Below are 14,904 nucleotides of genomic sequence, written 5' to 3'. Positions count from 1 at the left end.
GGGTGTTCACCTCAACAACCGCCTGGACTGGGTGGATAACACTGCTGCTCTTTATAAAAAAGGGCGGAGTAGACTCTACCTGCTCCGGAGGTTGAGGTCGTTTGGTGTCCGGGGGCCACTCCTGAAGTCTGAGTCTATGACTCAGTAGTGGCCTCTGCCATCTTCAACGGTGTGGTCTGCTGGGGGAGCAGCATGACAGCAAAGGATAGGGCTAAACTGGACAGCCTTATTAAGAAGGCCGGTTACGTCCTAGGGCGCCCCCTGGATCCTGTGGAGGAAGTGACTGGAGGGAGGATGCGGAGCAAGCTGGGCTCCATGAGGAGGAACTTGTCTCACCCTCTCCAGCACACACTGAGGGCATTGAGGAGCTCCATCAGTGATAGGATGCTCCATCCCCGGTGTGTGAGGGAGAGGTACTGCAGGTCCTTCCTCCTGCTGCCATCAGACTCCACAACAAGAACACACCAAGATAACTATTTAACTGCACCTTTCTTGTTATTTATGTAAATATGATTGTGTATATATTATATAGCGCAGATTTATCTTTTATTCTATTTAGATTTTCTTTCTCGTTTTTATTTCTGGGTGTTTTTATTTCTCTTGCTGTTGTTAAACCGAATTTCCCCTCGCGGGACTAATAAAGGTTTTCTGATTCTGATTTTCTGAACTCAAAGCAAATCTTGTTGTATTTCAAGATTTGCTTTGAAACTGTTTGGTAATAATAATGTAAAGAATTTTACTATATTTCATATTTTTACTGTATTTTTTTTTTATAAAGTACAATTCTGTTGTTGTGTAAAAACGTCTATTAGTACGAACATATCTGAGAAAAATACATGGAAATTGTCTTTTATTGATGTATTTCAAGCTCTTTAACTATTTAATAATAATTTGATGCAAATAAAGTTTATATGTAATGTTTCTACTGTTTAAATATAACGGTTTGTATCACCTATAACAACTGTTCCTATGTCTATTCCTCCTCAACAAGTCTATCAAGTCCTCACTTTTAAACCCACTTTATAGTTTTCATGTGTAGAACCCGCGGCTGCCGAGACGTTCCTCGACCACATGAGAGCGCCAACACACCGAGAACCTCAACATCCTTCTTCCCAAATGTGTTTCCCATTAATCGACGGTATTTATGGTTTTCTTTCGCTGTTTATTGATGTGTTTCTTTTAAAAGATGTTTGACTTTTTTTTTACGTTATTACGTGAACAAATAACCTCATGAACTCGAATCTGTTTTTATTGTGTTCAAATAAAAGAGTCACTTTAATAGGAAAGCGTTTAAACGTGTATCTGCTACATGAAAACACAGACATTCCTAAATACATACGTGATGGAGTTAAAAAAGTAAAACGAGTAAACGTTATGGATTAAAATATATATTGCCACGCGAGTGTTAAAGCGTTAAATGGAAGAATTAAGGAGCTTATCTTGTTTGTTTTTTAATTTAAATAGAAAGAAACGCTCACTTATTTAGTAACACCTTTTAAAAAACACATATAATGCGACTAAATACTGCATTTAAATGCAAATAAATACAATTCGGAAGAAAAGAACGAGTCAAAAGTTACATTTATTCCCAAACAATGAAAATGTGGCAACAAACAGCTTCTACACACGCACGCGTGCACGAGAGAAACGCGAGTGTTTGTTGTGGTTTTTCAGCGTCAACATCGTCGAGGATGGAACGAGGAGCAGGAGGAGGAGGAGGAGCAGGAGGAGGAGGAGGAGGAGGGTCCAGGGGGAGACGCGGAGGAGAGCAGACCTCGGATCAGTTGCATCAGCCCCCCGTCTTCGCGCTCCCTCCCCGGCGTCGGCGCACGAATCCGACCGCGGATCAGCTCTTCCCTCTCCCACCGTCAGGTCACATCCAGTGAGGAGCGAGGACGGAGCAGCAGACGCGGCAGGACCGGGAGCCACAGAACCCAGACCCAGAACCACCGGACTTCCCCCCAGCAGAGCCGAGTCTTCCCGAAGCGTCCGCGGTTCTCGCGCCGCCTGAGCTCGGAGCTTCTCGTCCGGACCGAACCAGCGGAATGGAATGCTAACGGCTAGCTACCATTAGCAGGCTAATTACTAGCTCATCAAATTAGCTTCACTTTCTCCTCCATCCATTGTTCCGGTGCCGCTCGGCCGGCATGTGTCGCTCCCACTAGCGGAGCTGGGCTTTGGATGAGTCGCTAGAGTCGGTTCCGAATCATCTTGCAAGAGGGGGAGAAAAAAAAAAAGGGGGGAGAAAAAAAAAAAAGGTTCCGAGAGAAGATTCGTCCGCGGATGTTAATGTCGACCGACGTCGCCGCGATCATGCTGCCCGTCAGCCGGGGGATGTTGGACCGGGAGCTCGACACCGCCGGCTCTCACCCGGGAGCCGTGCGGGGGATGAAGCGAGGAGACCCGGAGCCGGACGCGCAGACCGCGGCGCCGCTGCTGGAGCTGCCCGGGGCGGAGTGCAAGAGAGCCCGGATCGACGGGGACGTGGGACAGGTAAGACCCACCTTTGTGTTCCGAACAAAAGATCCAGGTGCGCAGCGAGTGTTGTGACAGGCCGCGCGTCAGCATCCCTGAGGGACCCCGCACTGGAGACCCGCAGCCTGCCTAGAACCAGGGTTATTTTGATAACTTTAATTAGCAGGAGTGATTTAATGGAGACCCCCCCCCCCCCATATTTACACTAGGTGTTAGAGGGGAGAGTCAGACGGGTTGGGGGAGGGGGTCACTGCTGTGAAAGACAAAGAACAGACCCTTTTGGTGTGGAAGGAGACAGAGGGGGCTCGAGTGTGTGTGTGTGTGTGTGTGTTGGGGGGGGGTCCCCTCAGAGACACTTCCTCAGCTGCTTTTCAAATATCATTAAAAGTCACGCTCTCCACGCACACGCCGCCTATGATCCAGGAACATCTCAGCTGCCGCGAGTCCTGGGGGCGCCTAGAACCCCCCGCGACCCCCCCATCGACGAACCCCCCCCTAACCCTAACCCCTCGTGGAGCCGGGACGGCCCCTGGGAAGCTTGAAGTCTGTCCCGGCGAATACGATGAGGATCGATCGCTGGGGTCACCCACGGGGAGGACAAAGGCCTCGACCTCACGACCCTTTAGATTCACTCGCGACCTTCACACGTGTGTCGTGACGACAGGAAACGTTGATGTTTTTGGTCAAAGTTGTGTTTTTTCAAGGCTCGTTTGCACAGATGTTTGTCGTCGTCTAAGCGACACGGTGTTAAGACTCCAGTGATCCACTCAAGGACCAACGGCTAAGAACGTTCTTAAGAAGACTCTTAAGATCTGACCTCGTTCATGCTAACTCTGGCTTCGTCGCTAACGTCAATGCTAACCTGACGTGTCGATGGACATTAAACCCAAGTGGACGTTGCTTTGGTTCTTGTTGATGTTCCTCGTGAAAGATGACCTTTAGAAAAAGAGGGGGGCATCAGAATCCAACGTATAGGGGAGTCAAGGGTAAAAGGGGGCGTGAATCAGAGGTAAATAATGGGTTTTCCTTCTCAGCACTTCCTGTCTTATCCCGACTGTCATTACAAATGAGGGTTAGCACCCCCACTCTCTCGCCCCCACCTATTGTTGCCCCCCCCTCTTCCCATATAGACGCCTTCATTACCCCCCCTTTTATCTGTCCTGTGATGTCCCCCCGCACCCCCTTTATCTGTCCTCTGATCTCCCCCCCGCCCGACAGACCCTCGGGCTGAAGTCCAGATTGCTAATTGACTCCTGGTTCACAGGCTGTTCTCTAAGGCTAAATGTTGGGGTCCCCCAGTTTACACGCCCCCCAACAAGATGGTTCTTGTCAACATCACAACACCCAGAACCACGAGGACAAGACTATAGGGACTCTTTTAGATTTCTGTTGTGCACTCTGGCACAGGGAACACCTGGGATCCCTCGGGGAGCGTGAGTGGCACTCGCAGCCGGGACGGGTTCTGAGGCGGACCGGTCCGATCTCGTGGCGGGGCGGACCGGTCGTAGCGGGACGATGTGTCCAGATGATGACCCTCTCTCGTCCTCCTCATGTGACCCCCTCGCTCTGTCGCTCTCGGTTCCCGTCCATGTCGCCCCCCTGCGGCCCCCCGCCGGGCAGCGCTCGCGGTCCAGCTCTAGAGCCGATTTGTGCGATCGGTGTCAGTAAAGAGGTTTATGTGGCGCTAATGAGATCAGAGCTCGTTTAGAGTTAAGCAGACGGATCATTGGAGCCATAACACCAGGGGGTCAGGGGTCACTTTCTTAACACTTTCAGTTTGACTTTAGTGTTTGAAATAGTTTTTAGGGACAAGAAATACTTAAAGTGTGTGTGTGTGTGTTGTGATGTTTGACTCTATTGTATCATCAGTGTGTGTGTGTTGTTGTGATGTTTGACTCTATTGTATCATTAGTGTGTGTTGTTGTGATGTTTGACTCTATTGTATCATCAGTGTGTGTGTTGTTGTGATGTTTGACTATATTGTATCATCAGTGTGTGTGTGTGTTGTTGTGATGTTTGACTCTATTGTATCATCAGTGTGTGTGTGTGTTGTTGTGATGTTTGACTCTATTGTATCATTAGTGTGTGTTGTTGTGATGTTTGACTCTATTGTATCATCAGTGTGTGTGTTGTTGTGATGTTTGACTATATTGTATCATCAGTGTGTGTGTGTGTTGTTGTGATGTTTGACTCTATTGTATCATCAGTGTGTGTGTGTTGTTGTGATGTTTGACTCTATTGTATCATTAGTGTGTGTTGTTGTGATGTTTGACTCTATTGTATCATCAGTGTGTGTGTTGTTGTGATGTTTGACTATATTGTATCATCAGTGTGTGTGTGTGTTGTTGTGATGTTTGACTCTATTGTATCATCAGTGTGTGTGTGTGTTGTTGTGATGTTTGACTCTATTGTATCATTAGTGTGTGTTGTTGTGATGTTTGACTCTATTGTATCATCAGTGTGTGTGTTGTTGTGATGTTTGACTATATTGTATCATCAGTGTGTGTGTGTGTTGTTGTGATGTTTGACTCTATTGTATCATCAGTGTGTGTGTTGTTGTGATGTTTGACTATATTGTATCATCAGTGTGTGTGTTGTTGTTGTGATGTTTGACTCTATTGTATCATCAGTGTGTGTGTTGTTGTGATGTTTGACTATATTGTATCATCAGTGTGTGTGTGTGTTGTTGTGATGTTTGACTCTATTGTATCATCAGTGTGTGTGTTGTTGTGATGTTTGACTATATTGTATCATCAGTGTGTGTGTGGGTTGTTGTGATGTTTGACTCTATTGTATCATCAGTGTGTGTGTTGTTGTGATGTTTGACTCTATTGTATCATCAGTGTGAGTGTGTTGTTGTGATGTGTGACTCTATTGTATCATCAGTGTGAGTGTGTTGTTGTGATGTGTGACTCTATTGTATCACCAGTGTGAGTGTGTTGTTGTGATGTGTGACTCTATTGTATCACCAGTGTGTGTGTGTTGTTTTAGTAACAAGCTAGTAACGAATGATGAAAATAATCTACATCTTTAGTCTTAAAGTTTAACCTCCGACCTCTCTTGAACCTCATAAATACCTTCATAAGACCATATTTGGCCCCAGAGTGTAGTCTGTCGTGATGTTTCAAACTGTCTCTTAAATCTGGTCCAAACGGTCCACGAGTCCAGAACTCCTCGGCACCGGAGCGCACGGCGTCTCCGCCTGTTGCGCAACGCTACACTTTGAGCCGCCGCTCTCTTGACCTTTGACCCGGCAGCGATAAGCCAACCACTCAAGTTGCTTTACTCGCACCGCCCCGGTTCTGACGGGCCTTCGTTCTCCTCTTTCATTCGCTCGGCGAGATGGTCGCCCCCCCCCCCAGCCTCGCTGCCCCCAAACTGTCACATGTGCTCGTGACACGACTCGCCGCTCGCGCCCCGAGACGCCGCGCTCGGGTCCCTCGCCGCGGCTCCATGATATCGGTGTCGAGCTCGTCCTTTTGCTGGACCGGGTCCCGCGGGACTGGACTCCTCACACACCAGAGTAATCGGACGTGACAGTAAACAAACAGAGTCGCTGACACAGAACCAGAGACTCCAACATTAACCATTAACAGTTTGATCATGAACTTTATTCTTCTCACACCAATAACATGATGATCACCTCGATTAGAGGCCAGCGACGTGTGTGTGTGTACGAGTGTTAGTGTCTGAAGTTTTACTGACTCTATTGTATCATCAGTGTGTGTGTTGTTGTGATGTGTGACTCTATTGTATCATCAGTGTGTGTGTTGTTGTGATGTGTGACTCTATTGTATCATCAGTGTGAGTGTGTTGTTGTGATGTGTGACTCTATTGTATCATCAGTGTGAGTGTGTTGTTGTGATGTGTGACTCTATTGTATCATCAGTTTGAGTGTGTTGTTGTGATGTGTGTCTCTATTGTATCGTCAGTGTGTGTTGTTGTGATGTGTGTCTCTATTGTATCATCAGTGTGTGTGTTGTTGTGATGTGTGTCTCTATTGTATCATCAGTGTGTGTTGTTGTGTGACTCTATTGTATCATCAGTGTGTGTGTGTTGTTGTGATGTGTGACTCTATTGTATCATCAGTGTGTGTGTTGTTGTGATGTGTGACTCTATTGTATCATCAGTGTGAGTGTGTTGTTGTGATGTGTGACTCTATTGTATCATCAGTTTGAGTGTGTTGTTGTGATGTGTGTCTCTATTGTATCATCAGTGTGTGTGTTGTTGTGATGTGTGTCTCTATTGTATCGTCAGTGTGTGTGTTGTTGTGATGTGTGTCTCTATTGTATCATCAGTGTGTGTGTTGTTGTGATGTGTGACTCTATTGTATCATCAGTGTGTGTGTTGTTGTGATGTGTGACTCTATTGTATCATCAGTGTGTGTGTGTTGTTGTGTTGTGTGTCTCTATTGTATCATCAGTGTGTGTTGTTGTTGTGATGTATGACTCTATTGTATCATCAGTGTGTGTTGTTGTTGTGATGTATGACTCTATTGTATCATCAGTGTGAGTGTGTTGTTGTTGTGTGACTCTATTGTATCATCAGTGTGTGTGTCTGTTGTGAAGTATGACTCTATTGTATCATCAGTGTGAGTGTGTTGTTGTTGTGTGACTCTATTGTATCATCAGTGTGTGTGTGTTGTTGTGAAGTTTAATCTCAGTTTTACTCTCTGATCTTTGTTCTTCCGTCCTCGGCCTTGTTTGGTTCTTGTTTGGTTCTTGTTTGGTTCTTGTTTGGTTCTTGTTTGGTTCTTGTTTGGTTGTGGGTCTTCAGCCTCTCGACTCCCTCTCTAGGAGTTTGCGGTGAAGCTCCTCAGAACACTCTGGTCCGCCTGAAGAAAAACACGCTGTCATGAAGAATCAACCCTCAGTCTCTATATATCCTCGACTCCCGTCGGGTTCTTGGGCCTAAATTACCGTATTTTCCGGACTATAAGTGTCTCCGGAGTACAAGTCGCTCCAGCCATAACATGAATGATACAGAAGGAAAAAACATATATAAGTCGCACTGGAGTATAAGTCGCATTTTTGGGGGAAATTTATTTGATAAAATCCAACACCAAGAACGGACATGTGATCTTGAAGGCAGTTTAAAATAAAACTAGAATAGAGAACAGGCTGAATAATTGTACGTTACATGACACGACTATGAACATGACTGGTATGTTAACATAACATATGAAGAGTTATTCACATAACTAGAGCATAACTAACACTCTAACAAGTTTACCAAACCATCCGTGTAACTGAAAATAACTCAAATCACATGAAATCTTCGTCCTCGTGTCACTTTTAAACAACTAACTAACTCCGGAGGTAGAAGATGCTTCCTCTTCTACGTCGAAACTATCAACACAGGCCTAGAGCGCCCTCTGGCGGTTTAGTGTGAAAATAACATGTGAAATGATATACCGGTAATAACGTGGTAATGATTTCACACATAAGTCGCTCCAGAGTATAAGTCGCCCCCCCGGACAAACTATGAAAACTACTGTGAAAGTGACCCCGGCACATGTGCGACCCCCACAGGCGACATACGATCACATCTCCAGAACATTCCTGGTCCTCCTGGTGTCGCCGCGACCTCCATGAAGCACTTGCATGACTGTTGTGGTGCCATCTGGAGACGCTTGCTACTTTCTTGCTACAGAACCACTTCCTGAGGTCCCTCCAGTCTCTCACAGATGGAGGTCAAAGTGCTGGGGGGTCGAAAGTCAGTGGATAATCAAAATGGTGGATGAGAATATATTAGTTTCGTGCTTCTTCTTCTTCTTCATGTTTTTTAATTCTTCTCCCTGACGTAGCAACACCGCCGTTCCAAATGTGTCGCTCCCAGACTGTAGCGCCTCACACACACCGTCACACACACACGTCACACACACACCGTCACACACACGTCACACACACACACCGTCACACACACACGTCACACACACACCGTCACACACACGTCACACACACACCGTCACACACCGCCACACACCACCGTCACATACACACCGCCACACACACACCGTCACACACACATCACACACACACCGTCACACACACGTCACACACACACCGTCACACACCACCGTCACATACACACCGCCACACACACACCGTCACACACACATCACACACACACCGTCACACACACACCGTCACACACCACCGTCACACACACACCGTCACACACACGTCACCAACACCGTCACACACCACCGTCACACACACACCGTCACAGACACTGTCACACACCACCGTCACACACACACCGTCACACACACACACACCGTCACACACACACACACCGTCAGACACCACCGTCACACACACCGTCACACACACACCGTCACACACCACCGTCACATACACACCGCCACACACACCGTCACACACACCGTAACACACTACCGTCACACACACACCGTCAAACACACGTCACACACCACCGTCACACACACCGCCACACACCGTCACACACCACCGTCCCATACGTGTCACACACACACACCGACAAAAACACGTCACACACCACCGTCACACACGCGTCACACACACACGTTAAACACACGTCACACACACGTCACACACCACCGTCACACACACCGCCACACACCGTCACACACCACCGTCCCACACGCGTCACACACACACACCGACAAAAACACGTCACACACCACCGTCACACACGCGTCACACACACACCGTCAAACACACGTCACACACCACCGTCACACACTACCGTCACACACCCGTCACACACACACCGTCACACCTGATGGAATCTCATCATCAGGTCTGGTGTGAACGCACCTGAGCTCGAGCGTCAGCAGCTCTGAGACGCACTTTAATCACCTGAACGTCTGTTCTTGTTTTGGCAACTGCTGACCTGGTGTCAGTCCTCAGCTGCTGCCGTCCTCCTGCTCCTGCTCCTCCTCTACCTCCTCTTCCTTCTCTTCCTCCCCCTCCTCCACCTCTTCCTTCTCTTCTTCCTCCTGGTTTGTTCCCGCTCCATCGCTCTTCCTCCTCCTCCTAAGAACAAGCCTGAGAGACCAAAAAAAGACGCCGTGGAACACATCTGGTGTGTTTGTCTCCTGAACCAGACCAGGAACCTCAGGACGTCTCAGAGTCTCACAAGCTCCACTGGAACATTTGCGTCAAAACTCTTTTGGCTTTAACTGCATAAATGAAACGATTGTAAAAACACCGTCAGGATGGATGTGTTCACGAGGTCCCTCCTGATGGTGTTCACGAGGTCCCTCCTGATGGTGTTCACGAGGTCCCTCCTGATGGTGTTCACGAGGTCCCTCCTGATGGTGTTCACGGGGTGCCTCCTGATGGTGTTCACGAGGTCCCTCCTGATGGTGTTCACGAGGTCCCTCCTGATGGTGTTCACGGGGTGCCTCCTGATGGTGTTCACGAGGTCCCTCCTGATGGTGTTCACGGGGTGCCTCCTGATGGTGTTCACGAGGTCCCTCCTGATGGTGTTCACGAGGTCCCTCCTGATGGTGTTCACGAGGTCCCTCCTGATGGTGTTCACGAGGTCCCTCCTGATGGTGTTCACGAGGTCCCTCCTGATGGTGTTCACGAGGTCCCTCATGATGGTGTTCACGAGGTCCCTCCTGATGGTGTTCACGAGGTCCCTCCTGATGGTGTTCACGAGGTCCCTCTTGATGGTGTTCACGAGGTCCCTCCTGATGGTGTTCACGGGGTCCCTCCTGATGGTGTTCACGAGGTCCCTCCTGATGGTGTTCACGGGGTGCCTCCTGATGGTGTTCACGAGGTCCCTCCTGATGGTGTTCACGAGGTCCCTCCTGATGGTGTTCACGAGGTCCCTCCTGATGGTGTTCACGGGGTGCCTCCTGATGGTGTTCACGAGGTCCCTCCTGATGGTGTTCACGGGGTGCCTCCTGATGGTGTTCACGAGGTCCCTCCTGATGGTGTTCACGAGGTCCCTCTTGATGGTGTTCACGAGGTCCCTCCTGATGGTGTTCATGAGGTCTCTCCTGATGGTGCCACACTTGTGTCATTTTTGTGGCTTTAGGTCCACTTCTGGACCTCTCGAGATGGTCTCGTGGTGCCGTCCAGCGATGGATTCTTGACCTTGTACGACCAGAAAGACTGAATATCCTCAACGTTCTCTCTCCTCTTATCAGAACCAGAATCAAGAACGTTCTTCAAACTACACCCAACACCCCTCACACAGTCCTTCAGTGAGCCTGGCTTCTGTCCCGTGGTCAGACCAGTTCATTGATGAGCCTCCGACAGCTGTCGTTTAGCTCTCTCGCTCTAATGGCTACACTTCAAAAATGTAGGTTTATTTGCTCTGTTGGATGATGAAGTTCAAACTCATCTGGAGTTTCTGAGCCGTTGTTGTGTTTTCCATTCTCGCTGGAAATGATGATGTCATGACCCACCGACACATGTGGACCAGGTGAGACCAGCGGGTCCTGGTCCTGGTCCTGGTGTCGGGGCTTCAACTGAACTGGTTGAAGCGAACTCTGAACCTTCAGAGCGACAGTTTGGATCAGATTTGTGTTGAAGCTGAACCATGTGTGTGTGCGTGTGTGTGTTTGCGCGTGTGTGTGTGTGTGTGTGTGTGTGTGTGTGTGTGTGTGTGTGTGTGTGTGTGTGTGTGTGTGTGTGTGTGTGTGTGTGTGTGTGTGTGTGTGTGTGTGTGTGTGTGTGTGTGTGTGTGTACACAGAAGGTATCAAGTTCTCCTCCGCCCCCTCCTCCCTAAGAAAATAAAATCACATGGCATTCTTCGCTTCTGACTCATTGTCTCCTCGACGCTCGATATTTCTTCTGGCCCAACATTCCTCCTCCTGCTCGCGTCTGCCCTCCTTCTCGTCCTGTTCTCCCTTTGACTTTTTCCATCCCCCCATCCATCGTTCCCGTCCCTCCCCGCTCCGGAGCCGACGGATTGATTCCAGATGTTTTCTGAAGTCTACCCTCCTCCTCCTCCTCCCGCTCTCCTGCTCCTCCTCCTCCTCCAACCAAAAAAGTCACTCTGTAATTTGGTGTTTCGGGATAATGGCTGTTTAGATTCACGGTGTTCACGCTTCCCGTGACCCCTCTGCTCCTCCTCTGCTCCTCCTCTGCTCCTCCTCTGCTCCTCCTCTGCTCCTCCTCTGCTCCTCCTCTGCTCCTCCTCTGCTCCTCCTCTGCTCCTTCTCTCTTCCTCCTCTGCTCCTCTTCTTCTCCTCCTCTGCTCCTCCTCTGCTGCTCCTCTGCTTCCCCTCTGCTCCTCCTCTGCTCCTCCTCTGCTCCCCCCGCTCCTCCTCTGCTTCCCCTCTGCTCCTCTTCTGCTCCTCCTCTGCTCCTTCTCTCTTCCTCCTCTGCTCCTCCTCTGCTCCTCCTCTGCTCCTTCTCTCTTCCTCCTCTGCTCCTCCCCTCCTCCTCCTCTGCTCCTCTTCTTCTCCTCCTCTGCTCCTCCTCTGATGCTCCTCTGCTTCCCCTCTGCTCCTCTTCTGCTCCTCCTCTGCTCCTCCTCTGCTCCCCCCCGCTCCTCCTCTGCTTCCCCTCTGCTCCTCTTCTGCTCCCCCTCTGCTCCTCCTCTGCTCCCCCCCGCTCCCCCCCTGCTCCTCCTCTGCTCCCCCCCTGCTCCTCCTCTGCTCCTCCTCCTCTGCTCCTCCTCTGCTCCCCCTGCTCCTCTTCTGCTCCTCCTCTGCTCCTCCTCTGCTCCCCCTTTGCTCCTCTTCTGCTCCTCCTCTGCTCCTCCTCTGCTCCCCCTGCTCCTCTTCTGCTCCTCCTCTGCTCGTCCTCTGCTCCCCCTTTGCTCCTCCTCCGTCCTCCTCTACTCCCCCTTTGCTCCTCTTCTGCTCCTCCTCTGCTCCTCCTCTTCACTGCCACGGGCGCCTCCGTTCTGACTCTTGCGCCCAATTTCCATCCATGTTAGCGTGCTAGCTCCAGCAGCTTCTACAGAGTCAGCACGCCGCCGCCCCCCCTCTCTCTCCGACTCTCCTCCCCCCGCCGCCGCCTCAGCGAGGAGAGTGACCCCCCCTCCCTCAGCGAGGAGAGTGACCCCCCCTCCCTCAGCGAGGAGAGTGATCCCCCCTCCCTCAGCGAGGAGAGTGACCCCCCCTCCCTCAGCGAGGAGAGTGACCCCCCTCCCTCAGCGAGGAGAGTGACCCCCCCTCCCTCAGCGAGGAGAGTGACCCCCCTCCCTCAGCGAGGAGAGTGATCCCCCCTCCCTCAGCGAGGAGAGTGACCCCCCCTCCCTCAGCGAGGAGAGTGATCCCCCCGGGGACGAGGCACGAGGGGGAAATTGGTTCCAGATAAAACAGGAAGTGGAGAGTGGAGACAAAGAAAGAACTGTTCCACGTGTCGGAGGAGAGTCGGATTTCTGTCGTTTAATTAAAAACGTAGATGAACGTAAACGCTCGTCATCAGAAGTCGTCGCTCGTCGACCTCCATCAGATGTTGAGACGTGAGATTCATGTTCTCTCCACACATGTGTCGCTGCTTCTGATGCTTCGTCGTGAAACTTCATCGAAAACCTTTCATCTTCAGAAACACACCACAGATGTCTGGACGACTCACACGTGTGCGACTGTTGTGTCTCCGTGACTCGCTTTCTCTCTTGTACTGAAGTCTTTTCGGGATTTACCGAAGCGTTGGTTGTACTGAGACTGTACTGGACCCTGAACACTCTGGTCCATGAACTCACCAGTGGTTTCTGAGCCTCTTGGACGTGAAGCTGTTCCTGATTTACTTCATCGACCTGCTGTAGAGTTTTAGTCTGAAGGAAGTACATGAATGTGTTTTATTGTCACGAATCTACTGAAATGTATCACGATACAGGCTCAAAAATACATTTTCATAGTGTAGTAACAAGGATATATGTGTAGTATTGTACAGTACTTGACTCTGGTGTTGTGATAGTGTAGTAACAAGTATATATGTGTAGTATTGTCGAGGCCTTGACTTTGGTGTTGTGATAGTGTAGTAACAAGTATATATGTGTAGTATTGTCGAGGCCTTGACTTTGGTGTTGTGATAGTGTAGTAACAAGTATATATGTGTAGTATTGTCCAGTACTTGACTCTGGTATTGTGATAGTGTAGTAACAAGTATATATATATGTGTAGTATTGTCCAGTACTTGACTCTGGTGTTGTGATAGTGTAGTAACAAGTATATATATATGTGTAGTATTGTCCAGTACTTGACTCTGGTGTTGTGATAGTGTAGTAACAAGTATATATGTGTAGTATTGTCCAGTACTTGACTCTGGTGTTGTGATAGTGTAGTAACAAGTATATATGTGTAGTATTGTCCAGTACTTGACTTTGGTGTTGTGATAGTGTAGTAACAAGTATATATATGTGTAGTATTGTCCAGTACTTGACTCTGGTGTTGTGATAGTGTAGTAACAAGTATATATGTGTAGTATTGTCGAGTACTTGACTTTGGTGTTGTGATAGTGTAGTAACAAGTATATATATGTGTAGTATTGAACAGTACTTGACTCTGTTGTTGTGATAGTGTAGTAACAAGTATATATGTGTAGTATTGTCCAGTACTTGACTCTGGTGTTGTGATAGTGTAGTAACAAGTATATATGTGTAGTATTGTCCAGTACTTGACTCTGGTGTTGTGATAGTGTAGTAACAAGTATATATATGTGTAGTATTGAACAGTACTTGACTCTGTTGTTGTGATAGTGTAGTAACAAGTATATATGTGTAGTATTGTCCAGTACTTGACTCTGGTGTTGTGATAGTGTAGTAACAAGTATACATGTGTAGTATTGTCCAGTACTTGACTCTGGTGTTGTAGTATTTACAGACTACCTGACTCTTGACAAAGTCGTAACTACAGCTTAACATCAGCTTTAAAAGCTGCTGGACTCACTGTATCCTCTCGTCCTCAGTCGACACTTGGATCCCGCTGGTAAAACATTCTTCCTTCAGGGTAAAGTTTGGTCACATGTTCGTTGAAAAGTAGCATTCGCCACGTTTTCCAACACATCTGCGTCCCTGTCCTTCCATCCAAGTCTGGGGAAGTCCTGGTCCAGAGCTGCCACCGTCTGGTCCTCAGTCCGGTCCTTAGTCCGGTCCTTAGTCCGGTCCTAAGTCCGGTCCCTAGTCTGGTCCTGATTCCGGTCCTGAGTCCGGTCCCCAGTCAGGTCCTCATTCTGGTCCTCATTCCGGTCCTTATTCCGGTCCTTAGTCCGGTCCCTAGTCCGGTCCTCATTCCAGTCCTTATTCCGGTCCTTAGGCCGGTCCCTAGTCCGGTCCTCATTCCAGTCCTTATTCCGGTCCTTAGGCCGGTCCCTAGTCCGGTCCCTAGTCCGGTCCTCATTCCAGTCCTCATTCTGGTCCTTATTCCGGTCCTTAGTCCGGTCCCTAGTCCGGTCCTCATTCCAGTCCTTATTCCGGTCCTTAGGCCGGTCCTTAGTCCGGTCCCTAGTCCGGTCCTCAGTCCGGTCCTTAGT

At 49.0% G+C, this 14,904-nt stretch overlaps 1 protein-coding gene across 5 annotated transcripts in view; it reads left to right on the top strand.

Moving 5' to 3' along the window:
- The first annotated feature begins 1,766 nt into the window (after nt 1–1,766).
- LOC148064607 (RNA binding protein fox-1 homolog 2-like) overlaps nt 1,767–14,904 on the top strand; it is a 38,205-nt gene continuing 25,067 nt past the window's right edge. For 3 of the 5 annotated variants that reach the window (XR_015713443.1, XM_087809914.1, XM_087809916.1), the window contains exon 1: nt 1,767–2,493. Coding sequence is in view for 4 of the 5 variants with exons in the window: in XM_087809914.1 (XP_087666040.1) it covers nt 2,284–2,493 (210 nt within the window). In the remaining variant the exon portion in view is untranslated. The remainder of the gene's footprint in view (nt 2,494–14,904) is intronic. The other 2 variants (XM_087809915.1, XM_087809913.1) reach the window with 2 other exon arrangements.

Source organism: Callionymus lyra, chromosome 15 (genome assembly GCF_982586985.1).
Source record: "Callionymus lyra chromosome 15, fCalLyr1.hap1.1, whole genome shotgun sequence".
Classification (NCBI taxonomy): Eukaryota; Metazoa; Chordata; class Actinopteri; order Syngnathiformes; family Callionymidae; genus Callionymus; species Callionymus lyra.
Note: the sequence above shows the minus strand (reverse complement) of the source record. Positions and strands in the feature narration are given on the sequence as shown.